The sequence below is a fragment of the Typopeltis vanoorti genome, chromosome 22 (assembly GCF_054136105.1).
Source record: "Typopeltis vanoorti isolate ZY-2024b chromosome 22, IOZ_Tvanoo_1.0, whole genome shotgun sequence".
Classification (NCBI taxonomy): Eukaryota; Metazoa; Arthropoda; class Arachnida; order Uropygi; family Thelyphonidae; genus Typopeltis; species Typopeltis vanoorti.
This window is the reverse complement of record NC_143570.1, coordinates 22,478,124-22,496,290: the sequence shown is the minus strand read 5'-3', so window position 1 is coordinate 22,496,290 and position 18,167 is coordinate 22,478,124. Positions and strand designations below refer to the sequence as shown.

General features: G+C 34.8%; 1 protein-coding gene across 2 annotated transcripts in view; it reads right to left on the bottom strand.

The window, feature by feature from the left end:
- The window catches only part of LOC150094209 (leucine-rich repeat serine/threonine-protein kinase 1-like), an 803,235-nt gene that overhangs the window by 500,660 nt on the left and 284,408 nt on the right, over window positions 1-18,167 (bottom strand). For both annotated transcript variants that reach the window (XM_090412317.1, XM_090412318.1), the window contains exon 12: window positions 8,683-8,978. In XM_090412317.1, the coding sequence (XP_090268443.1) occupies window positions 8,683-8,978 (296 nt within the window). The remainder of the gene's footprint in view (window positions 1-8,682; window positions 8,979-18,167) is intronic.

Here is an 18,167-nt window from a genome sequence, read left to right as displayed (position 1 = left end):
CAACTCTGGGTATTTCTCTTGGAATAACAAACTCTACAAGCAGATAGAAGGAACCGCCATGGGTTCCCCCCTCTCACCCCCCCTTGCCAATTTCTATATGGAAGATTTCGAAAAACGAGCCATAGACTCAGCCCCACTCAAACCTTCTATCTGGCTAAGATATGTAGATGATGTATTCTCCATTTGGCCTCATGGCCCAGACACGTTCGACTCCTTCCTCGGTCATCTCAATAGCCTACATCCAAGAATCCAATTTACTATGGAAAAGGAAAAGAACAATTGTTTACCCTTCCTAGACACCTTAGTCATGCGCCTTCCCAATGATACACTTGCCTTCACTGTATACAGAAAACCCACACACACACAGGCAGATACATTCACAAACTCTCCCACCACCACCACCCCTCTCAACAATATGGCATTATTAAAACCCTTACCAAGAGAGCCCACAATCTTTGTTCCAGTGGAACCGCCCTCACTACTGAGCTTAACCACATACACAGAACTTTCCTCTCCAATGGCTACAGCGAACACAGTATCAAAAAAATAATCAATTCCTCCCCCATTCCCCGTCCCTCTCGTCAACAAGAATTTAAAAATGCCATCACCATAACCTACATCCGAGGCACTTCGGAAAAAATAGCCAAGATACTAAAAAAGTATAACCTACACACAGCATATAAGCCCTACCGCAAACTTGCTACCCTTATCCGTTCTACGAAAGATCAGCTCCCCCCTCTCTCTCTGCCTGGAGTTTACAAAGTACCCTGTTCCTGTAAGCTTGCGTACTTTGGACAGACAGGCAGATCAGCATCCATCCGCCTGGAGGAACACAAGACGTACATCGTTAAACACAACTATGGCCATTCAGGCTTGACTGACCTTGTTTTGGACACCACCCACAGAGTATCATGGAAGAAAACCACCATGCTCCACCACAGCAAATTCAAGAAAGAGAGACTTTTCTTAGAAGCAGCAGCAGCTCTCAGAAACCAACCAAATCTTAACAAATACGGTTGCATTAAGCTTCCGAAGATTTGGGAAACACTCATCACCAGAGGTCCCACCTTACATTCCAGGCCACCTACTACCGCCCTTAGAGGGCGCATCACCTAGATAGGACTTTAGTGTCACCCACGTGGTTGGGCTTAGTAGTGTAAGTTTTTGTGTGCATGTTACATTAATTGTTTTTGTAATCCCCGTAGATGTCCTAGTGACTAGGGCGAAATATAGGAATATTAAATTCTAATTTAATTCTTTCTGAGTGTTGTAAAAAATCCATTAAACCTCCAACATAATAATTAACCTTAATCACACATCCAATAAGAGAGAACACATTCACATGAATAAGACCAGACTGGTCTTTATAAAAAAGATAAAATAAAAAATAAAATAAAATAAAAACTTAAGTGTTTGATCTGATTTTGCTTCCTTCCATTTTCTTAATCATATCTGATTTACAGCTCACCTAGCATTTGTAGATCATAAAAAAGCCTTTGACCACATTCACAGAAAAAAATTAAGGAATATAATAAAAGACCAAGGCTATCCAAAGCAGTTATTAAATGCAATTAACAAGTGCAATGCAATTCACTGCATTTGTTAATTACAGAAATAGAGACTAAAGTAGAAGAAATAGAAACTAATCAGGGAGCCAACAAGGATGTAGCTTTTCTCCTACCTCATTTAATATATATGCAAGACATATTCAAAGAAAGACCGAACTTTTGCTATAAAGCTTTTATTGCTCATTTTACATCCGTTTAAGCACTGCCTCTCCCCTTCAAAGTAGGCCCCCCCTCTACTGGTAATACACCATTCCCAATGTTTTTTCCATTGTTAGAATGCTTCCTAGGATGTGCTTTCTGTGATGGTATGCAGTGCTCTTATCGCATTTTCCTGAATCTCCTGTATGGTTTGGAAACAACGTCCTTTCAAAGTGGTTTTAAGTTTGGGAAACAGGAAAAAGTCTGTTGGAGCAAAGTGCAGGGTGGATGAATAGGGTAAATGGGGCACAAAAGATGTTGTGCCCCATCCACCTTTCTGATAAAAAACACAACCACCACCACCTTGATCTCTGACCAACTCATCTGTGCTTTTTTTTGGTCGAGGAGACCCTCTCCACATCCACTGCAATGATTTGCATCTTAGTTTCAATATCATAGCCATAAATCCACATCCCAAGTTTGCAGCAAAATTTCACACACACATTGTTCAAGCTCTTTAATTTTGCTTTGTCACTAATTCAATAAACAGCTTGTGCACATGCTCATTTCAGCAGATGTAACTCAGTGAATAATGCTCATAGCAGAATAGGGCAAATGACAGTTTGTTGTCAAAAACTGCTGCTAGGTGCGCTCAGTAGCCGCATCACGCTTTCATCACCATCTTTGGGTCTGGCTCCCACTGATGAGACCTCAATAAAGGTCAAAACTGGTCTGGGTAGTGACTCTTCCAATAATATACAGCGTTATACATGTCCGTAAGGATATGTGCTTTGTATTATGGGATACTTAGGCAAGTGATCAGAGCTTATGCCACCTTTACCACGAGTTGCCTCAGACCTGAAAATAATTTGGGCGCAAACTTGGCTTACTTGCTTTTTGCTTACTTGGGAAAAAAGGATTAAAACCAAGTTTATAAAATTTCTTGGTAACTTTAGCATATATATATATATATATGATCTTATAAGAAAATGGAAATCTGTAGTAAACGCAGGAATAAACATCAATCAACATACACACTAAACACATACTTTTTTTTTGCAGATGATTAAGTAATTATACAAAAATCAGAAGACAATCTACAGAGATCCATTCACCATCTACACCAATTAACTAGTAAATACAATTTACAAATTGTATTAAAGAAAACTAAAACTATGGCATTCTGAGGTAAATATCCCATATGAACAAAAATAGTAATTGAAAGCCATACTCTAATACAAGTAATACATTTACAATATTTAAGATGTGACATAATAGTTCATATAGATAATGATAAAGACAATAAGTTATACCATTTTCAAGTAATGTGCAGTATTATAAGATGAACAAAAGGCAAAAACAAGGAAGGAACACAATTAAAATTTTATAAAGTTGTGGAAGTACCAATACTGTATGGGTCAGAAAGTTGGATAGAAAGAAAAAAAAGATGAAAGCAGAATATAATCAGCTGAAAAAAAAATTCTTAGATCGGTTAAAGGATATACAAAAATGGATGGAATACAAAATGATGAAATCATTTTGTTAGTATTTTACCTCAATATGGTAAAAATGAATTAAGAAGAAGGGCTATGATGAGAAACGATTCAATGCATAGGCTGTGTAGAAGGAATGGATGTGAGTTTTTGGATGTATGGAGTGAGTATAAGGGAAGATTGGATTGGTACAAAAAGGACAGCCTACACCTGAATTCATTTGGTATCAGGAGTCTAAAAAAACTAATAACTGGTATGAAACCTAACACAGAGAGTCATAGAAACTAAATTATAAAGGGAGGAATGGTGAGAATGTGAGTGTAAGCACGACAATGTTATATAACTGTGTTAATGACGGGAATGGGCTTTGTCATGAAAATGTTGACGAGGATTTCACCTTTGTGTTCGTATGATTTGGACCAATCAAATGTGTGCAAAGATATCTATATGTAAGGCATACAGACGAATGTTGGAAGTTTATTTTGCACTTGGTTAGACTATAATAAATTTAGTTTAATCCTTTATCCAAGTGTAAGCAAACAAAGTTTGCGCCTGAAAATATCTTCAGGACTGAAATAAGGTGGTGCAATACCAGGCAACTCCAAGCAAAGGTGGACCAAGCTCTCATCACTCCTTGTCTCAGTATCTCTCATAATGCAAAGCACACCTCCTTGCAGACATGTACACTGCTATGCATTAAGGGAAGGGCCACTATCCAGACCGGTTTCAACTTTTATTGAGGTCTCGTCAGTGGGAGGCAGACCCAGAGTGGTGATACTAAGGCAGAAGCAAGAGAAGAGGTCATATTTACCTATACAAGTTGGCAACAGGTGTACTACCTTATTATTGAATTACTCTGGATTTAGAGAAAGATGTTGGAAGTTTATTTTGCACTTGGTTAGACTATAATAAATTTAGTTTAATCCTTTATAAAGGATAAAGAAACGTTTGTTTCACATGCAAAGATAAGGATGTCATTTAGCCTCTTTACAAGGCCTTGATAAGACCTCACTTGGACTATTGTGTACAGGTCTGGTCTCCTGGTTTCCATTGTGATTCTGATATATTGGAGAGAGTACAAAGCAGAATGTTAAAAATGATATCAGGATTGTGGAATACTCATTATGATTGATAATTTGTAGGCTGCAGACACTAGAAAACAGGAGAAAGAGGGGGGGGGGGTGATTGAGATTTACAAACTTCTGAAAGGATTTCAACTGATGGAATTTTTCAATTCATGAAGGGTGAAGAAAGGAACAAGAGGGCATCCTTGGAAGCTGAGAATGAATGCTGTTAAGAAGGGGGGTGAGGACTAGATTTTTCTCTCATAGGATGGTGCGTGATTGGAATGGATTGCCACTGGATGTTGTGAGTGCAAGCAGTGAGAATGAATTTTCAAGAATAAGTATGATAGTTTGTGTGTGTGTGTGTGTGTGTGTGTGTGTGTGTGTGTGTGTGTGTGTGTGTGTGTGTGTGTGTGTGTGTGTGTGTGTGTGTGTGTGTGTTGTGTAGTATGTGGCCTCCCTCGATGAGTCTTTGACTCCTGGAGGTCTCTCTTAATAATAATAATAATAATTACAAATATATGCAATAGATGATAAAATAAAAGAACATTAAATGTAATGGAGAGAACATATATGAATAATAGAGGAGGGAAGGCTACCAAAAGAAGCAACAAAGTATAAACTGAAGGGGAAAAGGAGACATAGGAAGACCTAGAAAGAGAATAAAAATATAGTCCTTAGGATGCTGAAACAGGCTTTTAGTTTATATCTTGAAAGAAAAAGAAGAGGATATCTGATTTTTTAAGAATTCACTGAGAATATTTTGCAAATCATTCATAATAAATGAAGTTATGAACTGCACAATACAATAATAATAATATACAGAGGTAAGGTTTCAAGAATAAGCCAATTGAGAGTTTGAATATAGATGGAATATAGCAGCTGCATTTCATTTTATTTTATTTTATCAAATTACAGTAACCTGCTATCTTACACCCTCCCCTACTCATATGGAGTAAACATTTTCTAATTCAAGATTAAGTTTCATAACTTTCATAAGTTTCCTACTCCTGTAAAAGTGATTAAATATTACAATATAACTGGCTATGTAGGTTTTTATTAAAAAAACGACTGTCCAATATTTTATGAAATCCCATTTAAGTTATCCAAAGGATGTCTTACAAAAGTTAAATTTATTTTGGGTGGTTATATTATAAATATACCCCATGTTTTGGGATCAGCTCTTATTTGCAGTACAAATAAGAGGTTTCATAAATTTCAAATAATTATTTTTATATTAGTCAAGTTTTGGAGATAGATGGCATTAAAAGAAGCTCACCAAGTAGAACTGCTCAAGCCAAGATAAGTTTCATTTTCTGTAACATGAAGTGAAAATTTGTGTGCAATTCAATCAACTTTTATTTATTCATGGTAGCTGAGAGTGAATGCATAGTCAACACATGAAAAGAAAATCAAACATGGTGAGAATTATAGATCTGATTGTTCATTGTTATGATAGTAAATATGTATTGGGGAACTACATTCATCAACACACAGTTACTCTCCTTGCAATAATGAACCATTAAATTTATACTGCTCACCACATTTCAGAGGATGTGTTTGTTGAGAGAACAAAAGAAGTGTATGGGTATGGATCTGCATAAAGTGTTATGTGTTCAATAAGAGTTTTTAATGAAGAGTGAATATTAGATAAATGGTAGAAGACAGTGAGGAGCATGACATATCAACCAGACAAGTGAGCAATGGAATATGACTGCCAAGCATATGATTGCTTGTATGGAAGAAAAGGAAAGAGCAAAAGCACGTGAAATTGCAGAAATGAAACAGGATAAAAAAATTTAAGAGGAGAGCATGGCTAACAAAGTAAAAGAAAACATAAGTGCAAGAACAGAAGAGAAAGCGCCTTATGGAGCTAAAGCGAGCATGATTGTGGGAATGGAAGGGAGAACAAGGTGAGAATAACTGCAATACTACTAAATAATGAGATCAGATGTTTGGTGGATATGAACAGATGAGGGTTTAATGTTGCAAAGTTGTGAGGACAAGAAATTTTTAGACAAGGATAAGATGCAAAGTTTACAATTAATGTGCAATTTTTGAAGCATTGGAGGAAATGAGAGATCTGGAAGCAGTGGTGGAGAAACACTGGAATTTTAGGAATCACTTAACTAAAATTGTGATAATATCACAACAGATTATGGAAATCATGAAGAGGATCACACTGAATAGTGACAATGATGTAGAAGCAAAGAGGTTATGGTTTCCCCCTGTATAAGGTCATGAATCTTGATCACACCACATATGGACTAATTACCATGGACAGATTTTGTTACCTAGTTTTCACAAGGATGAGGATATCTTACAGAAGTATAGAGAAGATTCACTAAAGTTCACGGCAGGCCTGAGGAATGTGGGATATGAAGACAGACCAAGGGAATGCAATTTGTGGAGCCCTGTGAAAGAGAGAAGGAATATTATTGAGCCATATAAGTTGGTGAAGGTTGTTTCAGATTAACATAGAGATAATTTTTCATAGGCTAGAGAGACAAAGATTAAACAAGTAGCTATTTCTGGAGGCTGTATGAGAGTGTCAGAGTGGGATGCATTATCTGCAAGTGTAAGTAAGGAAATATGAATGAGTTTAAGACACAGTTCAATGATCTTTTGTGTAAAAGTGATATTAATACTCCTAATAATCAAAATACAGGTGAGAAAAATAAATAAATAAAAGATAAAAATATTAAAAAAAAAAACGTAATAAATTTCTTGTTTGCCATTTCGTTATCTAAAATGCTTGAAAAAGCATTTTAAAGCAACTTAAACATAACCATGCCATCAGTTTCAAATCGTCTCCTTATAAAAGATTAAAATAATAATACAGGTAACCCTCATATAACGCGGATGTTAGGTTCCATAGAAATGCCGCATTATATAAATCAAGTTATGTGAGACTCAGATCACATAGAAAAAGTAGGGTTATGTTCCAAAATCGTTTTTTTTTTAAATTATATAAACAATAATGACATATCCAAAAAAAATATTTTGATTTAATTCAGGTAATTCATGTAGGTTAAGAAAACATATAAACTATGAAACAAATACATAGTATAAAAGTATAAAATTACAAATTGTACATTCATTGCACATAATGCATAAATGTTTTAGGCAAAATAAAATAAAGTATATATTTTAATCGTCATCACTGTTGTCAAAAATAACATTTAGTAGATGCTCTTTATTTACGAATGGCAGGACGTCGTCATCAATTGAAATTTCTTGGACATCATTTGTATAATTCTCATTGCATACTTCAGCTGGCTTAGTTATCAAGAAGTCAGTAATATGACCTTGCTAACCACTGTGCTGCAATTTTTCGATGTTCAATGTTTTTCAGTGTAACCAGGTGTTCAATGCGGATTCAATATAACCACCTTCTTCAATGATTTTTAAAAGTTCTGCTGGATATTTCCATGCAGCTTCTACATCTACTGATGCTGATTTCCCTTGATTTTAAGATTGGGCAAAGAAAAACTGCTTTTTAAAGTTTTCAAACCAACCCTAACTGGCACAAAATCCATGTTGAGAGCTTTCCTCTGAATAATCTTGATCAAGTTCTTTAAAATGTTTATAAACTTCGAGAGCTTTGTTTAAAAAGATTTCCATCCAAAGGAATTTTCTTTTGAGCACAATCTTCTATCCAAATCATTAGAGATTTCTCCATTTTTTTCCATTAGAATATCGCGTATACGAGAAACGTGCTTTGCACTTACTGCTGACCCAACAATAACACTTTCTCGGATTTTATGTTCATTTTGTTTGATTATTGGAATTGTTGATTCATTTAAATTCAAAGTCCTTACAACTCCTGATTTTTTTCCATTTTTCAACTGATCCAAGATTTTTATTTTTTCTTCGAGAGAAATGAATTTTCTTTTCAATGTTGTTGTTTTTTCCCCTTTCGTTGCAGTTTTAGTGGCCATTAGTATAAAAATAATTTTTTTACATAAAAAAAGCATTACATATTAATTATGTATGTAAATCACCAGAAAATAAAGTGCTCAGCTTGAGATTAACACAGTTATGATTTTTAATGCACTTTTCTAGCAGAAAACAATGACAAGTTTCAACAATAAACACTTTATATGGTAAACAATTGACGTACAATAACTACATATGCGATACGGGCAGACACTAATTTAACGAAAATAAAATTTGATTTTTAAGTCGCACAGTGAAAAATATATGAAAAGATAAAGGGTTACTAAAATCTGTAGACCACATTATATCGAAACAAGCTGCGTTGTATAAGTACCGCGCTGAACAAGGGTTACTACAATTTGTAGACCGTGTTATATCGAAACTCTGCTGTATAAGTACTGCGTTATACGAGGGTTACCTGTATTTTTTTTTTGTTCATTTTAAACTGATAGTAAATTTAGTAAAATACATAAATCTTACTTTTCAAGGACTGATTTAAGATATCCAATAATATCCATGGTTCTGAACTTCTTACTTTCCACCATTGACTTCAAAGGATCTATTAGAGTGCAGCCATCAACATTGAGATTCCATAATTTGTTCAGAAGTCCCATTGCTGGAGGTAAAGAATAAATTTGGGCATTTCCACTTAGGTTAAATACTGAAAGGTTTGACAGTTCCGAAATGGATGGCGGAACCTGTTTAAGGGAATTGCTGCTGATATCGAGCATTGAAAGATTTGGGTAATGGAGCTTTCTCCGGGAAATATAAGCATCCTATTAAAATTAACACATTTTAAAATAAATAAATAAACAACTTTTAATGAAAACTTTGATCTAAAATGTTAAAATACACAGGTAATCAGGTAATGTTTTAAGCCATTATCATCCTTATAAAGAAAAATATGGATATTCAAAACAGCACAGCAAAAAAACAATAACATCAAAAAAAATGCAATTACCTATACTGTGATATAATTTTTAATTTGCCAAATTACTGAATATAATAAGAACTGTTGAGATATAGTAATATATATCTCAAAAGCGGAAATATACTAAAATGTGGAACACTGTAATTTTAAAGGCAACCAAACATTTTCAACAATAAAAATATACCAACGATCCTGATTTTATCACTCTTTTTTTAACAAACCTACAATAATACTAGTCTTTAATAATATGTAACATAACTACAAAACAACAAAATTTCAATGTTAACCACAGTAATAAACTTTAAATGAAAATGCAAATATTTGGAGCTGAAAATAACAATACATCGTCAGTGTGTGGAAACAACAAGCAATCAAGGAACAGGAATACAAGGAACATACAACAATTGATTTACCAAATGAAAACAATTGTTGTGTGCTAGAAATTAATCATAGTCATCTGAGCAATTCAGATATACACTTTTTATGTTCTGCTCCTGCTCTGCAGATGAAACTGGTCTTTTCATCTTAGTCTTGAACGTCCGCAGTCTCTTTTCCTGTAGGTTTATATTTATATGCTAGTTTGGGAATCCTACAGTTATTCATCCTTTCTATGTGGTGTAGCCAATTTTGCTGATATTCTTCTATTTCTTGTACGATGTTGTTTGTATCTAATTAATCTCTTATTTCTGTGTTTATCTTTTTATCCAATCTAGTGAATTCCAGGAGAGGTATTAGAAACTTCATCTGTGCTGCTTCCAATCTTTGTCTGTTTCTTTGTTTTAGAATCCAGGTTTCACTTCCAAATTGGAGAGATGGTTTAGAGGTCATATTATGTAATCTCAATTGAGTTTCTTTAGTGATTTTTTTCCAAAATTTTTTTAATTTATTCTATTCATTTGATTGTAAATTTGTAGTCTTGCTTCCAAGTGTGAATCGGTATTGTATTGAAAGATTACATTTCCTAAGTATTTGAATTCCATAACTTTCTATTATTTTATTGTTAAGCATAATTTTGACATTTTGAATGGTGTTTCCACACATTGCCATTGCTTTTGTTTTTGTTTTAGATATTTCCATTTGATATTTTTTTGCTATTTCATTTAGATGGTTAGTTGCAATTTGGAGTTTATCTTCTGAGTTTGAAATTAGTACTTGATCATCTGCATAAAGTAAAGGCATCAAAATAGGGATGGGACAAATGGGCTTCTGCAATTCATGTATACTAATGCCAGAAGTATCAGGAACAAGAAGTAAAAATTTTTGGCCTTGGTTGGCACTTCCAGACCACAGGTTATTGACATTAGTGAAACATGGCTGACAGAAGATAATATAGCTAGTGGGATTGAATATGAGGGGTATGGTGTGTTCAGGAGTGACAGGGAGAATAAAATGGGGGGTGAAGAGTTATTGATGATAGCTGATGAGCTACAGCCAAGGAAAATAGAAGTGGAACTGCAGGATAGAGAAAAGAGCACATTTGAGGCTATTTGGTGTGAGATTGAAACTAGCAGAACAAAATATACAGTTGGATGCTGCTATAGACCAGGTGATGGAATAGATGGTGGAGATAGTATGCATAAGCAAATAGAAGAAATGAGTGGAAGGAGGATAATTATTATGGGAGATTTCAATTATGGTAACATTGATTGGAAGGAGGAGAGGACACATGGGAGGAAGGAATTAGATTTCATGGGGTTATTAAGGGATAACTATCTGTGACAGCATGTAATGGAAAATACTAGGGGTCAGAGAGTGCTTGACCTAGTAATTGCATCTGAAATTTGGCCTGTAACGAATATGACCACATTGCCACCAATTGGGAAGAGTGATCATAGGGTCTTGACTTGGGAGGTGGCTAAATGTGTAGAATTTACAATTAAGACAGGATACATGTGGAATTATCGGGCTGGTAAGTATGACAAGCTTAGGAGTTTGATTGTTTCAGTGCCATGGTACGTAAAACTGCAAGGGCTAGATGTTGATAGTGCATGGGAAGCAGTTAAGAAGTGTTTGGCTGATTGTATACCTTGAGTCCGAATAATAAATCAAGTAGAGGTTAAATGGATGAATAACACCATTAAGCTTGAGCTGCAAAAAAGAAACAACTATGGAGGGAATTTAAGAAGAAAGGTGACCAGCAGGCACATGAACGGTATAAAGAGCAGGCCTGAAGGGTAACGAGTGTGGTAAGAAAAGCAAAAACGAATAATGAAAGAACATTAGCCATGCAGGCTGAAGAGAATCCCAAACAGTTTTTTCGATACATTGCAAGTAAAAGAAAAAATGTATATGGCAGAATGATTTTAGAATGCCGATGGTGGGGAGGTAAACGAATCAGTTTATATAGTTGAATTACTGAGCGAGCACTTTGCAAGAGTACATCATCCAGGGGGGGTGACATTGCAGGAATGAGTGAACCAATAGATTATGCAGGAATTGTGGTGAATGAAGTGGAGGTGAGTAGTCTATTGCATAACCTCAATGTCAATACATCTGTGGGATTGGATGGTATACCAGCTCATGTTGTACGTAAAGTGGCTAAAGAATTGTCAGTGCCCTTGACCATTTTGTTTAATTTGAGTCTCGGGTCTGGGTTAGTCCCAAGGGGGTGGAAAGAGGGGAAAATAGTTCCACTGCATAAAGGAGGTTCCAAGACTGCTGTTGTGAATTACCGACCGATTAGCATATCAGGAATCGTTGCCAAGGTCTTGGAGAAATTAGTCAAGAGAAAAATACAGGATTGGATAGATGAAAATGGGATACTGTATGGGGGACAACATGGTTTTGTGAAGGGTAGATCATGCCTCAGTAACTTGCTCACATTTTATAACACAGTGACGACTGAACTGGATAAGGGTAATGGGTTTACAGTGATTCTACTGGACCTTGCTAAGACCTTTGACAGGATACCACATAGAAATCTACTCAGTAAACTGCAGCATATGGGGATGGATATAGGGTTGGTGTGATGGATAGGAGGGTGGTTGATGGAGAGATATCAGAGAGTGATTTATTCAGGAGTAGAGTCCAAAAGATGGCCTGTAACTAGTGGTGTGCCGCATGGTTCTGTTCTTGGACAACTACTTTTCAATTTGTCATTAACGATAGAGGAAAGGATCTGAGAAGAAGCGTTCACTTGTTTGCTGATGATGCAAAGTTGGGTACAGCAATAGTGAGTGCACAGGATGTCAAAATTTTGCAAGATGATTTGGATAGTTTGGAGGACTGGGCTAAGGAAAATGGATGTCAATTTAATGTGGCAAAGTGAAGGTTATGCATTTTGGGGTGAAAAGATTAGCAGCAGTATATCACATTGGTGGAACTGCACTCCAGGAGATTGATGAGGCCAGGGATTTGGGAGTGTTGGTGGATAGGGAGTTGAAGTTTAGGGGACACATTGCAAAAGTGGATAAATCAGCTCATCAAATCACTTGGTTGCAGAAAAATACTTTAACAAGCAGAGACAAACAAGTTATTAATATAATTAATGGCTATTTTAGCCTGTTTTTGTTTAGGAGTGTCCCTTATATTTAATACATTGGCTAACATAACTCAAAAGGGGTATATATATATATATATATATATAATTTAGGACATTACGGGCAAGTGTAGAAGGCAATTGTGGCAAAATTTGAACATATAAGGAGTTGTTGAATTTAAAGAAGTTGGCGGATATTGTAAATTCAACAACTCCTTATATGTTCAAATTTTCGGTCTCCCAATGGGCCAAAACATCAGTGGACAATTAGCGGAGTTATTCCTGGCACACACTGAATCACTTCTACTCCACCCTTCCCCCCCCCCCCGGCATCACCTTCTATGGCAGATACGTAGACGATATTCTATGCATTGGCAAACCCTCACACATCTCTGCCTTACAAACATCCCTCAACGATTTTAGCAACAGACTACAATTCACCATGGAAACAGAACAGAACAAATCCATCAATTTCTTAAATCTTACATTAATCAGAAGCCATAACAGAATTGCCACGAAGATATTTCACAAACCCACATGTCGGAAACTACCTCCATTTCAATTCATACCACCCATATTCTGTTAGAAAATCAGTCATCCTATCACGATTTATCAATGCTTACAAATTCTCCACCAACAGCAATTTTCTTAACACTGAACTCAAGTATTTAACACAGGTTTTCAAAAATCGAAACTACCCCACGCATCTAATAAATTACGCGAACTTTACGGCAAAATGCCGTCTTAACAATAATACAACAAAAACAGACTTCCCGACACGCATGGTCATCAAATTGCCATACATCCAAAACACATACAAGGCTTACAAATACATTTTCAAAAACACGAACTATAAGCTAGTATTCACCACAAACCATAAATTAGGAACTCTCCTAAAACCTACTAAATCTCTCACTCATAAAGAATTATTCGAACACCACAACGTAGTCTACAAATTTCCTTGTCAAAAAGACTGTGACGTCACCTACACGGGCTCTACAATTAGGTCGTTATGGACTAGACTACAAGATCACTTCAGGGATTGCTATATTCCCATTCCAGAATATCTGAACACGAAAAAACATCGCAACATCAAAAAGAAAAACAAACCACAGAATACAGGGAAGACTGAAATTGCAGCTCACGCCCTTGAACTAAAACACATTCCCCAAATTGACAAAGCCATAATCATTGACAAACAAGAAAACGAAACGATGCTTAGAATATCCGAAACTATTGCCATAAAATGTGATGGTAATTCTATCAACGTCCACCACCCCTACCTAATTTCCGAATGTTGGATGTTCCAAAACTTACAAATTAAGCCACACCTCCGGCCATTTAGCGACAACAAATGCCCAAATTTGGCAGATACATCTTGCAGCCTTGACATAGCCCTACAGTCATTCCCACAAAGTTCCAACGATGGTCAGACGATGACCGAAACGGTCCACACCCCGTAAACCCTTGCCCCAGTTTCCACATAAGGATACCCTTTCCCTTCCTTTCCCCCCAACAAAATAATATATATATATATATATATATATATATATTTATATATATATTATTAATAGTAACCCGGGTTCCCAAACTTATTTCCCGTGTCCCAAGTACATCCCCATGTTCTTTCCCTCTCTTCCCCCCCCTTCCACAAGAGCTTAGATTTAGAAGGCATCTTTAAACCAAAATCAAGGTATGTACATAATTTTTCAACATTTTTTATTCTGCCATAATTGCCTTCTACACTCGCCCGTAATGTCCTAAATTATATATATATACCCCTTTTGAGTTATGTTAGCCAATGTATTAAATATAAGGGACACTCCTAAACAAAAACAGGCTAAAATAGCCGTTAATTATATTAATAGTATTTTAGAGGAGTAGCATGGGAATTTCCCAGAAATTATACTTAAAACAAGTTATTATTCCTCTGTATCGAACCTTGATAAGACCTCATCTAGACTACTGTACCCAGATATGGGTGCCAGGATTTCTTCTTGATGGGAAGGAGGTGGAGAGGATCCAGAGATGAGTGACCAAGATGATAGCAGGTCTGTGGAATAAACCTTATGAGAAGAGGTTGAAGATTTGTGGGTTGCAGAAATTGGTTGATAGGCAGAAAAGGAAGTGATATGATTGAGACATTGAAATTACTGAAGGGGTTCTATAGGATTAATTTAATTCAGAAGATATTTTTGAGAATAGGACTGGTTGTGGGAGGACTAGGGACCATACATGGAAGCTGGGCAAGAATGTGGTTAGCAAGGGTGTTAGAGCTAGGTTTTTTACTTGGAGAGTGGTGAATGAGTGGAATAAGCTGCCAGAGTCTGTTGTGGGTGCCATGACTGTGAATGAGTTCAAGGTGATGTATGATAGATACTGTGTGAATGTAGAATAGTTGTTCTTGACATGATGTTAGGGCCTCCCTCGATGAGTCTGTTGACTCCCTGGAGTTGCCAGTAATAATAATAATAATAATAATAAAGTACTATATTTAGCTGTTTATTATTTGTTGGTTTAATTCCATCTTGGACAGTTGTTTTCCATTCTTTTAGGATTCTGTTTATATAAATGTTGAATTGGATTGGAGATAAGCCGCAACCTTGTCTTACTCCTTTATTTATAGTTACAGGTTCTGATAATGTTCCATCTGCAAATTTGATGCAAATTTTTGTTTCTAAAATTATAGACTTTTTATTGCTTAAGTAATTTAGGAGGTATTTTATCATCTTGAAATATTTTACAGAGTAGATTTCTATTCAAGTTATCATATGCCTTTTCATAGTCAATAAATAGAAGAAAAGTGGGCAGGTTAATTCTTTTCTTTTTTCTATGATCTGCTGCATTGTGAAAGAGGCATCTGTGCATCCTCTTCTAAAACCACACTGTTCTTCTTCTAAATAATTTTCTGTATATTTAATTAGCCTGTTCTTTGATGTTTGCATATAGTTTAGATGCTGTTATTAAGAGAGTGATGCCTCTGTAATTTCCACATTTGTCCTTGGGACCTTTTCTGTAAACATTTATTACTACTCCAGTTTCCCATTCTTTTGGGATCTTTTGATATTTTCAGATATTATTGAAGAGTTTAAGAAGGTTTTCATTTAAGCTATTGTCTGCATATTTAAAGAGCTCAATGCATATTCCATCCAGGCCTGGGCTTTTTCTATTTCTTGAGTTTTTAAATTCTTTTTCTAATTCTTCCATTACTATTTCTTCTGTACCCTCCTGTATATTGGTAACTTCAATTTTGTGAGTTTTGTCACTATTTTGTATTTATTGTTTTTCATTCCACAATATTTTATAGTGTTCTATCCAATCATATTTGGAAATTAGATTATTTCTTAATTGGTCATTTTCTGCTGTTTGTAGTGGCCTGAAAATTTTAAATCCTATTCTTTGTGGTCCAGTGATATCCTGCTCTAATGATTTAACATATTTACTCCAATCTTCTTTGATTATACTTCTGGAAAGCTTTCTGACTTCAGCCCATAATTTCTTATATTGTATATAGTCAGCAGTGTTTTTATTTTGCAGATAGATTTTAAAAGTCTGCTTTTCCATTCGATTAATTCCTTTAAGTCATCATTATTATAGAAATTAATATTAATAGAATATAATATTGGAGCTTGACATTTAACAGACTGATTTGGAAGAAAATTGGATAGGAAGTTAGTAATGATGTAAATTTTTCATGTAATACAATCATATCCTGTACACCCATTGAGGGCATATATCAGGAAGTTGATGATGATGATATTAATAGAAATAATAATAATAAACATCAACGAAGTGACCCCATATGACCTACAAAAAAACAGCATTACTTGGAACAGTCCATATTTTATGACGCTACCTGACAGACTATTCTTAGATTCTTAGGTAGAATCTGAATTGTTCTGTATCACCAGTCAAATTTTTGTTTATGTGATATCTTGTTTTGACTGTGTATCAATTATATGAATAAAATAATAATAATAAATTAATAAATAAATAATTAATATCATAGAAATTAATATTAATAAATAATGTTAAACAAATTTTGGGGGAGAAGAGACGAGAGAGAGAGAGAGAGAGAGAGAGTCCAATTCAGGTGAAGCTGATGTTAAGCACAACTTTATTTGAAAGGGCATTCATATTTAAAACTGCTTCTATGGAGAAGAGAAGCTTTATCCCAGAGGATACAATATTTAGTGTCAATACGCTGCGTTACACCAGACTTTTAAGGTTTCACATATTCAGTGTAGTATGATGTTCATTAATTCTTTTTTTTTTTCCCCACAGAACATCATGTCTGCCCAAAGTATGTCAAATTATGTGAATGCAATTTGACATACTTTGGGTAAACAGGCCATCCTGTGCAAAAAAAAAGAAAAAGAAAATAAAAAGAATTAATGAACATCAATACTACATTGAATATGTGAAACCTCAAAAGTCTGGTCTGGCACAGCATAGTATATAGTCACTAAACATATCCTGTGAGATGAAGATGGTTTTCTCCATAGAAGCAGTTTTAAATATGAATACCTTTTCAAAGAAAGCTGTGAAGTCCTTTTACATTGGCCTAACCTGAATCAGAAAGATTATCCTTTAACATCAAAAATTGTTTTAATATTATTTATTAATATTAATTTCTAGCACTCAGTAACCATTTTTTAATTGATAAACCAATTGTTGTATGTATCTTGTATTCCTGTTCTTTGATTTGCTTGTTGTTTCCACACATTGATGATGATGTACTGTTATTTTCAATATGCAATGTATTTTCATTAAAGTTTATTACTGTGGTTATCGTGTAATTTTGTTGTTTTAAACTTATAATAATAATTGAAGGGTGCAGGGGAAAAACAACTTCAGTCCACGATATTGACTTCCAAAAAAAACGTAATTAAATTTTCCTTGTTGTCAAAATGCAAGTAAACATAGCATAACAAAATAAAAAAATAATAGATATGGTACATTCATATATATTAAGCATAATTAATTTAAATAGTACTTAAAAATTAAAAAAACAAATGGCAAATAATGGCCTTTTTGTCGAAATGGCCGGAGTGAAGTGGTTTTTTTCCCTGGTAAATTCTATATAAAAAAATGGTTGTTATGCACATTTTTTTATTAATCGTAATGGTAATATCTGATTTTTTAATTAATTATTTAATTTATAAGTAATGATCAGATCGCATCCCTTGTTTTAAAGATAATAGGTACTAAGGGAATTATTATGCTAACAAAGGTTGGTAAGTGCTTCTTTATTAAGTAAGCAATAATACACAAAAAATGAAATATGGTAAAAAGTAATAAAAATTTAAGTAGTTAAAATATTGTAGTTTTAAAATAATCATTTATTTCAATCATCTATTGGATGGTCATCAACGTTGTCATCATCGCTTTTAATAAAACTTTTAACTTTGTTCTTAGTCTCTTCTGAAATTTTGTGGGGTCTGTTTAGGTGTTTACCACACCCATCTTTAGGTGACTGACCAGTATTTATCAAACAGTTTTTAATCCTTTCACTGGTTCTTCAGATATACCATGCAAAGAAATAAATGCTTTATG